The 15,896-nt window shown below is 37.5% G+C and overlaps 1 protein-coding gene across 1 annotated transcript in view; it reads left to right on the forward strand.

Moving 5' to 3' along the window:
- Positions 1-14,702, forward strand: part of LOC136845315 (patatin-like phospholipase domain-containing protein 4) — a 157,290-nt gene extending 142,588 nt beyond the window's left edge. The window contains exon 4 of the mRNA XM_067115530.1: positions 7,930-14,702. Within this exon, the coding sequence (XP_066971631.1) occupies positions 7,930-8,695 (766 nt within the window). The 3' untranslated portion in view covers positions 8,696-14,702. The remainder of the gene's footprint in view (positions 1-7,929) is intronic.
- Positions 14,703-15,896: the final 1,194 nt, after the last annotated feature.

Genomic DNA, 15,896 nt, shown 5'->3' on the forward strand with positions numbered 1-15,896 from the left:
TCCCCCCCTGCACAGGCATACCAAGCCTGGGGATGGGGCTAGCCTGGAATGAGTTCAGATGGTGCTGGGGTCGCTGTCGGGCGGGCGGGTGAGTGAGGGAGCTGGGTCGGCTCTCCGCTCTTCCGGGGGTTTTGTCATTGGGATGTCTTCAGAGTGTGGTTCTGCAGCAGTGATAGCTCCACTCACCCTTACCCATACCGACATCTATTTTCATTATAGATGCTCAATCTGGGGGTAGTAACCCCAGCATTCCTGATAGCATTTTTCTCTGGTATATTTAGCAATATTTATACCTAGAAATTCGTGTTAGTAGGGAATTTCACCAGGTGACACAGGGCCTCCCTCAGAAATAGATTTTTCCTTTGTCAAAATCCCTTTTCTACAGCCATGGATACACCTGGCAGTCTTGATGATGACAACAATGATTCTGAGACTTCCTTCAGGTTTTAAAAATTTTTTAAGCAAAGAACTTCCTTATTCCTGAGCTTTTTACAGAATTTGCTCCTGTTGAATGACGTTCTTTCTTTGAAGCCATAGAGCTGCTTCTGCAGTCGCATGTATAAAATAATCCCGTATGGATTTGGTTAAGGCTAAACTTGATGTAACTGTTCATTCGCTAGCACACAAGGAGAGTTCTAGAAATGCTTCTTTTGTAATCCCTCCTTTTATGAAAACTTATAGGGTATCTTTTTATGATACAGGGCCTATGCCTCCTATATATCCTTCTCCTGTTGAAAGGTGCTAGTTTCTTTGCTCTTCTAGACCCTATGACTTGTAGAGGTTTGGGTACAGGGGAGGTTGTTTGGCCTTGTTTTGAAGCAGAATCTCTTCAACTCTCTCTCTTTCACCTGGAGGAGGTGTTATCTTTTGCTGAATTTTCTTTGAGCACTGTAGCAAAATCCTTAAATGAATTTTAAAAATTCCTTTCCCTTAAAGGAGATTGTAAGTTCACTGAAGCTTTAGGTTTTCCTGGGTGCTTTGAGGCTGTACTGATGCTTCGGGTGAAGCAGCTCATGCATTTACCAGTGCAGTTCTTAAGTATTGTGAACAACTTTGCTCTTTCTTGACATGTCAAGTTTCATCATCTTAGAAAGCAGCTGCTTGTTTTTGAACATCTCTTGGGTCCTCTGCTTAGTCCTGAGGTGTTTCAAACCATTCTGGAGGATATATTAACTGTAGAGTATATGGAATACTTAGCCCAGGCATATAGAGCTGCTCAGAAACATCAGGCTCCTACTCCAGTCTCTGTCGTTCCAGAAGCCCTCTCGTTTTGCACAATCCTTCAAAGGAAAGGGTAAACCTTGAAAAGGTAGCAAGAATTGAGTAGAACTGTCCTCAGATCCCAATCAGGGGCTACTTGATCAATTTCCAGCATGTCTGTAAGGATCTAGGGATGGGTCCAAGGTAGGTAAAGGTACTGAGGGAGGATTATGTGATTCCGTTCATGTCACTTCCACCTCTCTCTGCTCTTCCATTAGCGTTCCCTTCTTACCTGCATCATCTGGAAAAGTTCCTGATTTTGCAACAGGAGATCAGTTTGTTCCTGGACAAGTGAACAATAGAGTAGGTGATGAATTTGTCTCCAGGATTTTACAACCATCTGTTCTGTGTTCCCAAGGCTTCAGGGGGTTGGAGGCCAATCCTTGATGGTTACAGTCTCAACAAGTTTGTATGATCTCTGTTGACATGCAAGATAACATACTTTCACATACTTATTCACCCTGGGTCTCAAGAGTTCCTCCAATTTTTTTTGAAGACAGAGTTTTCATTTCAAAGCTCTTTGCTTTTGGACTAAATACAGCTTCACAGGCTTTCACAGGAGTCCTGGCTCCATTAGGAAGATGGTGTTATCTATTAGGCATCCAAATTCTCATATACCTGGATGACTGGCTAGCCTTGGCTGGGTCTCTAGAGGGGATTCTTAGGGCAAAGGATATTTTTCTTTTTAGTACAAGAAGCTTGGCGAATCTTGTAATTAACAAGAAGTCATTTTTTCTCTAGAGGGGATTCTTAGGGCAAAGGATATTTTTCTTTGTAGTACAAGAAGCTTGGCGAATCTTGTAATTAACAAGAATTCATTTTTATCTCCATTGCAATCAATCACATACCTAGAGATCAGGACAGACTCTCTGACATTTTGACTTTTCCCAACGGAGAAACGGGTCAACAATTTTCTGTCGCTGCTTGTAAGATTTCAATGCTTAAGGCCCTTAGCAGCCAAGCACTGGGTCTCTCCCTTGGGTCACATGGCCTCCCAAAAGAAATTTGTAGTACTGCCCTGTTCAGGTGTACCTAAGGCAATTAAGGGACAGGTCCTCTCAACCAGACTCCCTTCTTGTCACATTTCCAACATTCCTTTGGGAAACTTCTTGTGTGGACAGAATCCAGGAACATTGTCCTAGTTCCTGGCTTGTTCTAGGGAAGGTTAATATTTTAGCAGATTAGTTAAGCAGAACAGATCAAGTTGTACTGAGTGGTCTCTAGGCTCTGTTGAAACTGGGTGTCCGATAGTGGACCTGTTTGCGACAGCCCTCAGTACAAGTTTTGAACTGCTGTGCCCCATTCCAGGACCCTCACACTTGGGCTGTTGACACAATGTTCCAAGATTGGTCCAGTGTGGATGTTTATGCCTTTCCTCCTTTTGCAATCCTCAGTAAAGTTCTGAACAAGCTGAGGATGTCCTACTGCATCAGAATGACTCGTAGCTCCTTGGTAGCCTCAGAGGGAATGTTTTCCCTGACCTCCTGCTTTGGCCATTGATTTTCCCAGACTGCTCCAATTGAGAATGGACCTGCTCAAGCAGCCTCTGTATCTAAGGTTCTACCAAAGTCTCCCACCTGCTTCCACTAACCGCCTGGAGACTATCAACAGTCTCTTATGAGCTGGAGGCTTTGGAGGTCTCTAGACAGATTTAACCCTTAAAGGACGGATTGAGCCTCAGTGTGAAGTAAAACAGGATTGGGGAGGTGAACTGATTGAGCCTGAGTGTAAAACAATATCACGCACCACTGATATGGTAAGAATGAGGCGAGAGAGAGGTGCCAATACTTCTGTATGTTATAAATTCACTAATGGCAACTTTTATACTGACCTGAGAATTGTACCAGTGTTGCCACAGGCGTCTTTTCAGCCACCAGTAATGCTTCTGACTTGAAGGGGGAAAGTACTGCATCTCTCTCTCACATGAGTCTTTTTGTAAATTTGCTTGTAAATATGCAAAGGGGTTGCTGTTGTTTTTTGTTTTTGTCTCTTACGATAGTATGTCAGTTGTAAATGTAATTTTACAAAGAAAATTGCAAAGAAATATTAGAAAGTGCATGTAAAAGGAAAAAAATGTTACTGAATCTTTCTTCTCATAAATAAACGTGAATATTTTCCAACAAATAAGAAATAAAAGCGGTAACAAATTTTTTGCATATCTGTTTTGATATTGTGTGAGCAGTAATGATAATTTTACAAAATATAATAAATTTATTTATTAGAAAAAGCATATAAGTTGGTAAAATTTATGATTGTCTTGTGAATGAGGCCCAACAAGGGGTTGTAAATAGTCATTTTCAACTTCTCGTGGAAGGTAGGGAAAATTTTTTAGAATTTTTTTTATTTATACAGTGTAAATGTACGTGTCATTCTCTTTCCATTGATGTGATTTTTTTTTATTTTGCCGACCTCAAAGTTTCCCCAGTCTGGGGTGCTGCACATTGATAAATTATGCCGTCCCTTAAGGGTTAAGACGTAAGTCCAGAAGAAAGTCTATCAAATGTCAATGTCAGCAACAGTAGGTGGTTTACTTGTACATGGTGCCTTTCCAGAGGAATTTCTTGCACCTGTAAATAAATAGGTAAATTTATTAAATTTTTCTGCTTTCTGAGGTATGCAAAGGCTTGTTGGTAGAAGCTATGAAAGGTTATAAGTCAGTGTTTTATTTTATTCTTAGACATATTATTAATACCTGCATATTTCTCATGACCTTGACATGAAAGCCATTAGATCAATTGAAAGTGAAGTTCCTTCAATACCTAAGCATTCTCTCTCTTGGAACTTGAAGTTCTTGAATATCTTATGAAGGAACATTTTGAACCTTTGCAGTCAATTCCTCTTAAATTTTCAACTAAGAAGACAATCTTTCTAGGTGTTTTAGTGACAGCCAAACAGGTCAATGAGCCGCAGCATTCTCTTGAAAGGTAGGTTTTATGGGCAGGAATGCAGTTTTATCATTTCTACCTAGTTTCAGAGCAAATGATAATTTTAAGTCAAAGGCTTTACCTAGACAGTAAACATTCCTGTTTCACTGTCTTTGGTATTACTGTAGTAAGAAAGAAGACATACTTCTTTGTCCAGTCAAGAAGGTACACTGTTGTGTATAGGAGTGTACCTTTAAACCTATTGGTGGTTATTTTAATTTGCTGCCTTTTGGGCTTGTCATACTGAGGCACAGGATCCTCATTACCTCAACTTCTCTGGAAGTAGCAAACCCCCCGTAAGGGTCCTTCCAGGAGTCGTACCCTAGGGTCTTACAACCTTGTGCGGATCCACCAATCTGGTGGCAGTACTCCAGGAAGAATGCTACAGAAAGTAAGGAAAGGAATGTTTTAAGTTTCTTGTTAGAAGCTTAGTGTATCTGGGTTGGGAATTATTTTAGATAGCTGCACTAACCCACCTTTACAATACAGTCGACCCCTGCCCATTTGTGGTTCAGGATTCGTGGCTTCACCTATTAGTGGATTTTTCTGTGGAACTTATCCCCGAATTTGGTAATTCGTGGATTTTTTCATCAAGAAATTTCCACTAATTTCTGTATTTTCATGTTATTTTCATAACTAAATACATTTTTTTATGATAAAATGTGATTTACTAATTTTTAAATATTAATACTAATGCAAACACAGCAAAAAATATCAATAAAATATTTTTTTTTATGCATATTAAACATTTAGGTACTGTACAGTACAGAACTTCCCAGTGTTTCCTCTGTGTACTGTTAACAAGAAAATGGGACTGTTTCAATACTGTATTAGAGAAAATGGATCTACCTGAATATATAGGGCTACTTGAATAGTTTTCACATTTAGCTGTAAGCCATATATTTTTAAGGGTAATGTTGTAAGATGATTTTGAAATGATATTAAAGTGTTTTAGATGATAGCTTAAGGTATATTTGGTGTAGGATGATAATTTAATACATTTGGTGTTTGAACTACTAAAATAAGATGTTATAAGTGTTTTTAGAGGGAGGGTTTCAGTATTTGTAGATTTTCAGTATTTGCAAGTGGGTGTGGTCCTTATCCCCTGCGAACACTGGTGGTTGACTGTATGGTATTCAGCTATCTTAATATTTAGTAAGGTTCATTGTAAATAATAGAAATTTTTACAATTTATTTCAATACCAACCTCCTGCTGGGGGCAGATGAACTAGACTGTAACTGTTTTATGGGATCTCAGCTAATTGTCTACATTTTTCATGTTTGACAAATACTTATGGGAACAAGTTTTAGTAGCTATCCTAATAGTTGGTAAGTATTGAAATAATAAATTATTTTATAAAAATTTAAATTTGTAAAAGGTTTTTTCATATGGCTCAAGTTTGGTAAGCTTCACCTACTCTAATCTACTAAGAGTGACTCAGACATAAACTTAGTGTAAGTGTAAACAGCTTGTGTGTTAATCATTATAATACTGTACTTGTTTATTTAAAAATAAATATATGAAAAGTTATATCATAGATCTTAAATGCTAAAAGCATATATTATGTTAACCCTTTCGCTTATGACTCTTATAAACAATTATGTCTGTGGGCAGTGGCGGTGACTCGAGCGTTAAGCGTAAAAATGTTTATACCTTTATTTGTTCAAAGATGCATATCTCTGACAATTTTCAAAGTAGACCGCTCAATTTTGTTTCATTTTGTAGCTGAATAAATATGCTATACAATGGCATAAACAAATCCCCAAAAATAACCATTATATAGGTGATGAAATAATTCGTAGAAATCACAAGATACGAGAAAATTTTGCACTTCCCCCCCCCAAATTTATCAAAAAATTAATTGCAATAGTCTTCGTTTTTTGGCCATAGCACACCTAGGTAAATTAGCTAGTTATTACAATGTAAAAAGCTGTAATTGTAAGAAGGAAAATATGAAAAATTGAATGACAAAACAGTGTTGCTTTTTCCGTAAGAAAAGTGCAAATACATATAGCTATTTATGCATATACTTCAATTTTCTTTGATTATCAGTGTTATGTTAGTTTTTTCTTAGGAAATATTCAAACCCAAGTTTTTATACATAGGTTTTATTTGCTATTGGTGGACAAGCAGATCTTTCAAATTTGTGAAAGCAGTAATGTAGGGATATTATCTGCGGTTACGGAGAGTGGGAAGGCAACCACTCCGCTTACTTCTGCTATTCACTTTTCTGTCAGTTATTTGTCAGTCAAGTCATTATAATGACTAATCTATCATGTGGCGTCATCCATATGCTTAGATTTCTTGTCTTGTAATCTTACACAAGCTTTGTTTCCAGCCAACATTCCTTCTCCAAGAGTTTTTCATGAATGTCTTATGTCAAAGGCTTGTGTTGCAAGTCATAACACTTGTAAGATAAAATTGATGTTACCACCATATAATAGTGAAACAGCAGTAACTGATTGGCATCAAGTAACTAAGAATTTTTTTGTACTGCAGTTCTGATGTGCTTTTAAGATGATGCCACCACTCTCATTTGTATCTTATTAGAGCTTGTAAGATGATGCCACTGTCTCTTTTAACAGGCTTTTTGTGGAGGACATTTGAACCTGCTCCATCCTTAGTAAGTGTGGCCAACATACCTATGATGTAGATGTTGAGCAGGAACAATTTTAAAGTTCAAAAAACAAAGTTTTTCCATATATTTTGAACCCACCTCTGAACCCATTTTATCATTTTTGTCAGAATTGTGTGGTCTGAGTGAGTGAACTGGTTGCCTACCTCATTTTGGGGCTAGCTCACATCTTTCAGTAATTGACACTGGTACCCTGCTGATAGTTTCAACAATTTCTAATGGCTTGCTCCCTCTTACAATTGCAGATGAAGCTGTAGTAAAATTTATGGGGTTGTGTGATTCAGAAACATTAACAGTTATGTGAAAAGTTGTAGGGTTCTAATCTTTTGGTGTTTTTTATTGTTAAGTACTGTATATGCATATATACAAATGCTCAAAAGTTTTATACTTTTTAGTAGAGTAATGCTAACACAGCCTTCCTCTTCAAGATGGTGCACTAGCATTACCATTTAATAGGTCTTTTTCTTGCTTGTGAAAGAAAAATGCTCTACTGTGTTGTATTAGATAGAAGAACTAATGTGACCAGACCACCAAAAATACAGTGGTGTAGAGTTTTAAAAGAGAGTTAGAGGTTAATGTGCATATGATGTAGTATTTGTATTAACATGATAAAGATGGAGCAGAAAGACAGGATAATACTGTACAGTACTAATCCATATTCTGTTATACAGTGTACTCTATTTAAAATAATATCCTTTCAACTTTACAAAGGTACTCTTAATTTTAAGTGGTTTTTCAGTGACTCATAATGCAGGATGTTTAAGAGAAGCCTTACTGTTCAGTTGAACATACAGTCTTGTAAAATATTACATTAAAAAGGTTTTACTAAGTTCAACACATTCATTTCTTAATGCTTGTCACTATTAACATAGTGTACTTAGGTAAATAAGGCTATGTTAGCTTTCAAATAAATAAGTAATGCATAGTTCATGGTTCATTATTAACTGTGTGAACCTCTCTGTCATTTAGGTTTACAGAGTTATTACAATTTGAATTACATAATATTTTCTTTGGTGCCATGCAAAATGCAACATTAGAGGAAACAGGTATGGTAGAATAATTCTTACTTTTCAAGTTCTATGATTGTTACAGAATTTGATATATTTTAGGGGAGCTTGTGTGTCGCTGTCAGGTTCAGGCTTCTTGGGTATATACCAACTTGGTGCAGTTGAATGTTTGCAGCAGTTCTGGCCACAGCTTTTAGAAAAGGCAAATCTAGCAGGTGCATCAGCTGGAGCTGTTTTGGCAGCATGTATAGCCTGCAATGTTCCAACAGAAAAAATTAGACAGAGTTTCATGCTAACAGCTGTAGAAGCTCATAAATGGGCAATGGGTCCTTTTAACCCAAATTTCAAAATTGAAGATTATCTTCGAACAGCTCTTGAAGCCCTGCCTCCAGATGCTCATGTTATGGCCAATGATCGTTTATTTGTTTCACTTAGCAAGTTAGAAAACTCAACTCACAACATTTTGATATCTAATTGGGAATCAAGAGAAGATTTAATTTCATGCCTCTTGTGCTCTTGTTTTATCCCAGTTTTCTCAGGTGTTACACTTCCTATATTTCGTGGAGGAAAGGTAATGGATGGAGGCTTCACAAATAATTTGCCCACTACAAATCAGCCTACAGTTACAATAAGTCCATTTAATGGAGTGGTAGACATTTGTCCGGTTGATGATATCAGATATCCATTTTATGTAACACTAGCAAATGAGTGTATATCTATAACGCCAAGAAATTTAATGCGATTTGTACGTGCTTTGTTACCACCACCAGTTGAGGACTTGGAAAGCTTATATAATATGGGGTATCGAGATGCTTATGAATTTCTTAAAAGAAGAAGTTCTCAGGAAAAGAGATTGTTAAAAGATTAGAGCTTATCAAAAATGAGTAAGCATACCAAACAAATTTTTTGTTCAAGTCACTAATTTTATTGAAACTTACAACGAGTATACATGTACACATTAACTGTTAGTTTAACCCATTGAGATTCAGAGGAGGGTACTGTGGCAAATCATACTCAGACTGACTATGGACAAAGCAGTGTTTTTCTGTTCTGTCACTTGCAGTATATTTTTCACTATCACTTGCAGTATATTTTTCAAGTATAATGGTGGTTACATTGTCAGTTTGAAATTAAATAATTTTATTTTGTTGGTTTTGGTAAAAAATGGAAAATATAACAAATATAAAAGTCAGTACAGGTATGAAAAGTTGAAGAAAGCCAAAATTTTCCACAGATGAGATCATTTGAAGTCATCAGAACCTCAAGGGTTGACATTTGTATGACTGCAAATGACATGGTCAGAATCTCAAAAGGTTAATTTGTTATCAAGCACATATATTTCCATAACTGTCTTAATTCATGATTAGTCATATACCTTTTCTATATTGATTATTCATTTGTAAAATAAATATTGACTTCTATTTCCATCTGAATTTTGTAGGAGTTATTACTTAATACTTGTCTTTGTTCATGTAAATGATTTACTTGGAAAAGTTTGTGTATTTGGGAAAAATGTTAAAGCTGAGGTATTTAGTTCTTCCTTGATCATTATACAATAGTTATATATGGTTCTATCAAACTATCAAATATTTGCTGACATTCCCAGTCTCGAATGCCCCAAGAATCACAGTCTGACAGACAAAAGTGTAGTAGTCCAACAGTGCATGCACCACCTGGAACAACAGGTATAATTCATTTGCCTCATATTTTGTGAGTCTGCATAGATGCTGCAGCTCTGCTCAGAATTTCCCAGGTCTTTTGCCTGATAGTTGTTTTCAAGCATAATACATTTTCTCACAATTTTTTAGCCATGTCAGTATTCATTTCATCTTTTATCACTTCCTTATTAGGTTGCATAATAGTTCTTTGCTGTTCCTTTGGCCCCAGCTGCACTGGTTTTTTCCTTTTACTTTTCATCAGCAACCTCCAGTCTTCGTTTTAATTATACAACTTCCTTAACTTTACTTTCTTCCAAATGTTATCTCCAGTTGATGACAGATCCTTTGGGTAAGCCTTGTGTGAGTCTAGCAATGCAACTCTGGTCTAGTTAAACTGAATAATAATAATAATAATAATAATAATAATAATAATAATAAAATACAGTATAATAATAATAATCTGCAGGAGTGTGTGGGCAGGCCTTAGTGAGTTACTGGACCAATTTGGAAAGAGGTAAATTTATATTAATAGTGAGTGTCAGGTACCTGTACATGGACTTAGTATTTCTTTGATTTCTTCAGAGCCAGAAAAATCAGCCATGCCATCCTCTATACAGGCAGTCCCCAGTTAACGGCGGGCTCGGTTAACAGCGATCTGGTTTTATGGGGCTTGTCTAGCGACAAAAATCGGCAATTTTCGGCGCCGAAAATCGCAGATTTCTGCTTATCGGCGCCAATAATTGGGTATTGGCGCTGATACATACCTAACAGAGGCGCTGATAACTGAAAATCGGTGCTTTTCGGTGCCAATAACCCCCAAAAATTGCCTAAATCGCCAATTTTCGGTTAGCGGCAATTTTCGGTTATCATCACACCCTCAGAAACGGAACCCTGCTGATAGCCGGGGACTGCCTGTAGTCACAACTTATCCATCCTCATTTTGTTGTCATCAAGAAAATCTCAACTTCCAAAATACTGGGGAACCACCACAAGTTTCAGCTATGATGCAGCAAGCATCTCAGGTAGCAGCCAGGAAAAAACCGATAATTACGGTTATCTGTAGTTTATCAGACTTAATGGCAAACATATGGTCAGCTTTTAGGAAGCCAGTCACTGGGAAGGTGGTCAGAATAGACTCAGGAGAATGCCTCTATACAGTCATGGAAATTAGAAAATAGAATCAGTCAGGGTCCTTGTTAGGAAGGAGGTGGGCATTATACTGGTCAAAAGCCTGTGTAGGGAGATTTAGATATAGTCCTGATTAACCCTTTTCAATGTAAACAGATACCTAAGATGTGACCTGGTACAAGTGAGGTTAAGAACCAGGGGACGTAATGTGACATTAATAAAAAAAATGGTGGAGAAGGGCTTATTCTTGATATAAGCTGCCTGGAAGATAACTCAGAGAAGGAGTTGAGAGAGAATCTGGAAAAATTAAGGTCTCCTTCATATTGTGATGTGGGGACGACAAATGGCAAAATGCTCTTGAAGATGACACCATAAGTGTTGTGTGTCCTATGGTTACAGAAAGATAAAAGGATCGTAACAAATCCCCATGGAGTAGCTGAACCCAACAGTCATGCAAGGAGCACTGATGAGATTTAAAAAAAGAGAGTAAAGTCATTTGTCTTTTCCCTCAAGCAGGACAGGTACAGAACAATAGGAATTGGATGTATTTAGCACATACTATACTAGTAGGACAGGTACAGAACATGTTATAAGAATTGGATATATTTAGTATATTCTACTGTATACAGTACTAGCAATCATGTTTAGCCAGTATTATTTTCTGAATTTGCAGTCATCTGCTACTTATCAAATGTCTGGAAGGTCAAAGAATAGGGACAATTGAAACTTTATGAAGCATTAAGGATAAGAATAAGTCTTTATTGACCAAGGTCTGATAGCTTCTGGAATTATGCAGAAGAAATATTATTTAGAAATGTGCAGGTTGATAGTTTTCACCTCATGATTTCATTTATATCTGCTCATAAAATTTATTCCATATTTTAACAGGTTATACAGTAACAAAGCAAGTAATAATGAACAAACTTTTACTTTTATATAGCAACACAGTATTGAATATTGCAAGTGTACAGTACATTACCATAGAATGATGATAATATTGTATATACTGTATCAGCATGTAGATCAACTCTGTGTAAAGTGAATCCCTAAAATTTTGACATTAATTCAGGTTTAGGTGTATATTCACGAGATGAGTCGGCCTCCAAAACAAGGGAGCAGGATGTCCATCTGGCTATAGCATAGGTTTTGGGTGCTATTGCTAGCAAAGTGATGTTCTTTATCTATAGATATTATTCATAGGGAACAAAAAACATGTGGTATAGGCTGGGCAGTTCCATTTACTGTTACTCATAGCACATGACTGTGTTAAAATCTTATTATAAAAATTCTGGTAATAATGTATGTAATATAAAGTTAGTGCTAAAAGAGCCTTCCTTAAGCCTTTGTAAAACCAAATGCTGTACCATGGGTAAACATACTATGTTTGCCATTTGTCACTTACACTGACAACTAGATATAGTCATAATTAGTATCATTATCTGATGAGAATCCAGGAGAACACAAAAATAATGAAAAATGTATGAAAGTTCCATAGCGAGTGTATACAAATTAATTTAATACTGTATCTACATCAGAGTTGTGTTGCCTTCTTCCCCTAATTATTTACTCCAGCACACATTTAGTTGTCAGAATCATCTTGTTTCCAAGAAGGCTGTCTCATGGCTGCAGCAAGTGATTTCATAGGATTATGTTGATGTGTCTTGAGATCTTTCTGTTCTCAAGATAAGGCTCTTGAGGTTTACCCCCTCCCTTTTCCCAGCCTTACAATTTAACTTGGAGCTACTTACCTACTTAAAGCAGAAACATAGCACTGTCAGAATAGATGAAAGTTTTCTGTTTGCTGAGTTACTCATAAATTGCCAAAATTGGAAAATCTTGCAAATTATTCTAACAGTGCTAAGGGTCTGCTTTAAGTATGGTAAGTAGCTCCAAGTTAAACTGTAAGTTTTGTAAGAAGGAGAGGGGGGCCAACCTCATGAGCTTTGATCTTGAACATAGAAAGGTCTCAAGGCACATCAACATAATCCTATGAGTTAACTTGCTTTAGCCAAGAGACAGCCTTCTTAGCAATAGGATGATTCTGACAACTTGTGTGCTGGAACAAACAATAAGAGGAGGGGGCAAAACAACTCTCTGTAGACATGGCTTGAAGGCTCCCCCGGGATAGAAGGTTGTCTTAGGAAGGAGGCGGTGAGGCAGAAATGACAAAGAATGGAAGAGAGATCAGTCTCTGGTATAAGACTAAATCTTGTCAACAAACTCTGGGGGGAAAAAAGTGAGACCCACTGAGGACAAGCAACTAGAAGGTGACACTGCCTAAAAGGGAGCATAGGAGCTTACTGACACCATGAAAGGAGGCCAAAGCAATCAGGAGCACATTCTGAAGCAATAAATCCAAAGGTGAGGCATAAGACAGAGGCTCACAGAGAGGCCTGGTAAGGTTGCAAAGCACCAAGGTCAAGTCCCAACTTGGAAGTTTCTCAAACTCAGTAATAGATCTGCCAAAATGACAAGAGAGATCAGAAATATTCTTGTTGTTTTCTAAGACTAAGAAAAGGCAGTTAGATAAGACCAAGATTGGGGCTGGGGGAAAGCAACTTCAAGGAATAGCAGATAGTTTCCAGCATCCAAGGCTCTGTGTCAATAGGCTCTCAGATCCTCCAAAACCTATGAAAGCAACCCCTAAGCTAGAGAGGAGAGGACAGAGGGGTCGACAGGGCATTATCTACAGTATCCTCTCCTGGGTGGCTTGAAACTGGATTTCCCAGGACCTTCAGTATGAAAGGGTGGTTGGGAACTACAAGGCTGGGAAGCAGAGCAATTTTTATGAGAATATGGGCAAGACCTCTAGAGGATGCCTGAAGTCTGCTGATGACGTGGTTGATGTAGCAGACCTCTGGCACGGGTTGAAGTGAACTCTGTGATGATAAGATTTGGGTTGGGAAGTGGAATGAGCAGTTGTGAATGTGGCAGATGATGCACCCAAGTTAATTCATAATTGCTGTCCAGATAGCGTTGGAAATAAATTTGTCCCCCAACTCATGTACTGTACCTGGGAAGAGATCAGGGCCCATGGGATCCAAAACACGCAGAGTGACATTTACTAACATGCAATACATGTAGTGAACATTTAAAACAGACAAATGGACTAAAGGAAGAGGATCAGGCAAGAAGACCTGGCCCTGTGCAGAGCAGACAGATAACTGCTAGGAAGAATAGGTGACACTGAGCACTCACCATTGCCAGTTCAAAAGTGTCAGACTGCAAAAACAAAAAAAAAAAAAAGCTTCACAGGTGTCCATCTCTCCAGCAGTTCAGTGAGCTGAATGAGGTTTAAAAATTCACCATAAATGGAAATATTGTGCCAGAGACTTTCCGTTTGTTGCAAAATGAAGGTAAAGGATTGATTGTTACTAGAATGTAAGAATTTTGGCTTACGATTGCATTTTTCGAGCATTTCGATCGAGTTAAAGTTGACCGAAGGTTGATTTTTTTCTATTTATCATTATTTATAGGCTATTGGGCTGTATCTGACAGGATTTTGTTGGTGCGTATAAAAGCCACACCATTCAATATATGCATAATACAAGTATATGCACCTACATCTGAACATGATGAAGAGGATGTTGATCAATTTTATCTAGAGTTAAATCAGGCAAGAGAGCAGTGCAAAGAGCATGAAGTAATTATGGTTATTGTGACCTCAATGCGAAGGTGGGACAAGGAAGAACAGCGGATATTGTTGGGCCTTTTGGATTAGGTAGAAGAAATGAGAGAGGAAACAGATTTGTAGACTGGTGCTTAGAGAGAGAACAGATTATATCAAACACCTGGTTTAAGCACCACCCAAGACATCTCTGGACATGGAAAAGCCCTGGTGACAGAGTTAGAAACCAAATAGACTTTCTAACCATCAATAAAAGATTTAGGAACTCTGTCAAGCAAGTGAAAACCTACCCAGGAGCCGATTGTAATAGTGACCATGTACCAGTTGTAGCAACAGTGATGGTGAAGTTGAAAAATCAGAGGAAGAGTACACCTAAATCAAAGAGGCAACTGAAATTATTGAAAACAGAGGAAATGAAGAACCAATATAATATAATTGTAAGAAACAGATATGACCAGCTTAGGAGGAAGGCCCAGTGCTCCAACATCCTCAGCAAAAGTGGCAAAATATGGAAAATGCAATAAGAGAAGGTAATGAAATAATACCAACAACAGAAAGGAGAGCTCGGAGAGAATGGATGACAGAAGATATCTTGATAATGATGGATGAAAGAAGGCTACAGAAGGGTAAAAATGAAGATAGATATAGAGCTCTGGATAGAACTATTAAGAGGGAATGCACAAGTGCAAAGGAGAAATGGATGGATGAGATTTGTGAGGAGGTAGAAGATTTGGATAAAAGGGATGAACGGAGAAAGTATGATAAGGTGAAAGAAATTACTTTTAAAGAAGAGAAGTATCAGCACTGGTATTAAAAGCGGATGGAACCATAGTAATGGAGTCAAAAGAAATATTGGAAAGATGGACGGAATATATTGGAGAATTGTTTGATGATGATAGAATAGAACATCTAGACTTCAATGACAACGGAGAGGGACCAAGTATAATCAGATCAGAGATAGAGGCATCTTTAAAACAAATGCGATAAAGCAACAGGTGATGATGGAATAGCAGCAGAGATGTTGGTAGCTCTGGGAGAATACATCATTGATATATTAATGGAAATAGTGGAAGGAATATATGAAGATGGAGAGCCTGCAACACAGATGTACAAATCAACATTTATCACAATGCCAAAAATACCAGGAACACTTGAGTGCAATAAACACCGGACTATCAGTATCATGAGTCAGATCACAAAAATAATATTAAGGATTGTTTTGAATAGAATAAGAAATAAGATACTCCCAGAGATTGGCAATGAACAGTGTGGTTTTATGAGAGATAAAGGGACAAGAAATGCAATTTTTATTTTGAGAATGTTGATGGAGAGAGCAATAGAAGTGAAAAAGATCTATATATTTGTTTTGTTGACTATGAAAAGGCTTTTTGATCGGGTTAGACATGTAGACCTTATAAGGATATTGGAACAGATAAATATCGATGGGAAAGATCTAAGATTGATAAAGAATTTATATTGGAATCAAGAGGCATCAGTGAAAGTAGAAAATGACGAATCAGAGACTCGGCACATCAAGAGAGAGTGTAAGACAGGGTTGTGTGTTATCACCTGATCTCTTCAATTTATATAGTGAAATGATAATGAGAGATCTCAGAGATATGGAAGGAATTAAGGTTGGAGGAGTCAATATTAAT

Source organism: Macrobrachium rosenbergii, chromosome 13 (assembly GCF_040412425.1).
Source record: "Macrobrachium rosenbergii isolate ZJJX-2024 chromosome 13, ASM4041242v1, whole genome shotgun sequence".
Lineage (NCBI taxonomy): Eukaryota > Metazoa > Arthropoda > Malacostraca > Decapoda > Palaemonidae > Macrobrachium > Macrobrachium rosenbergii.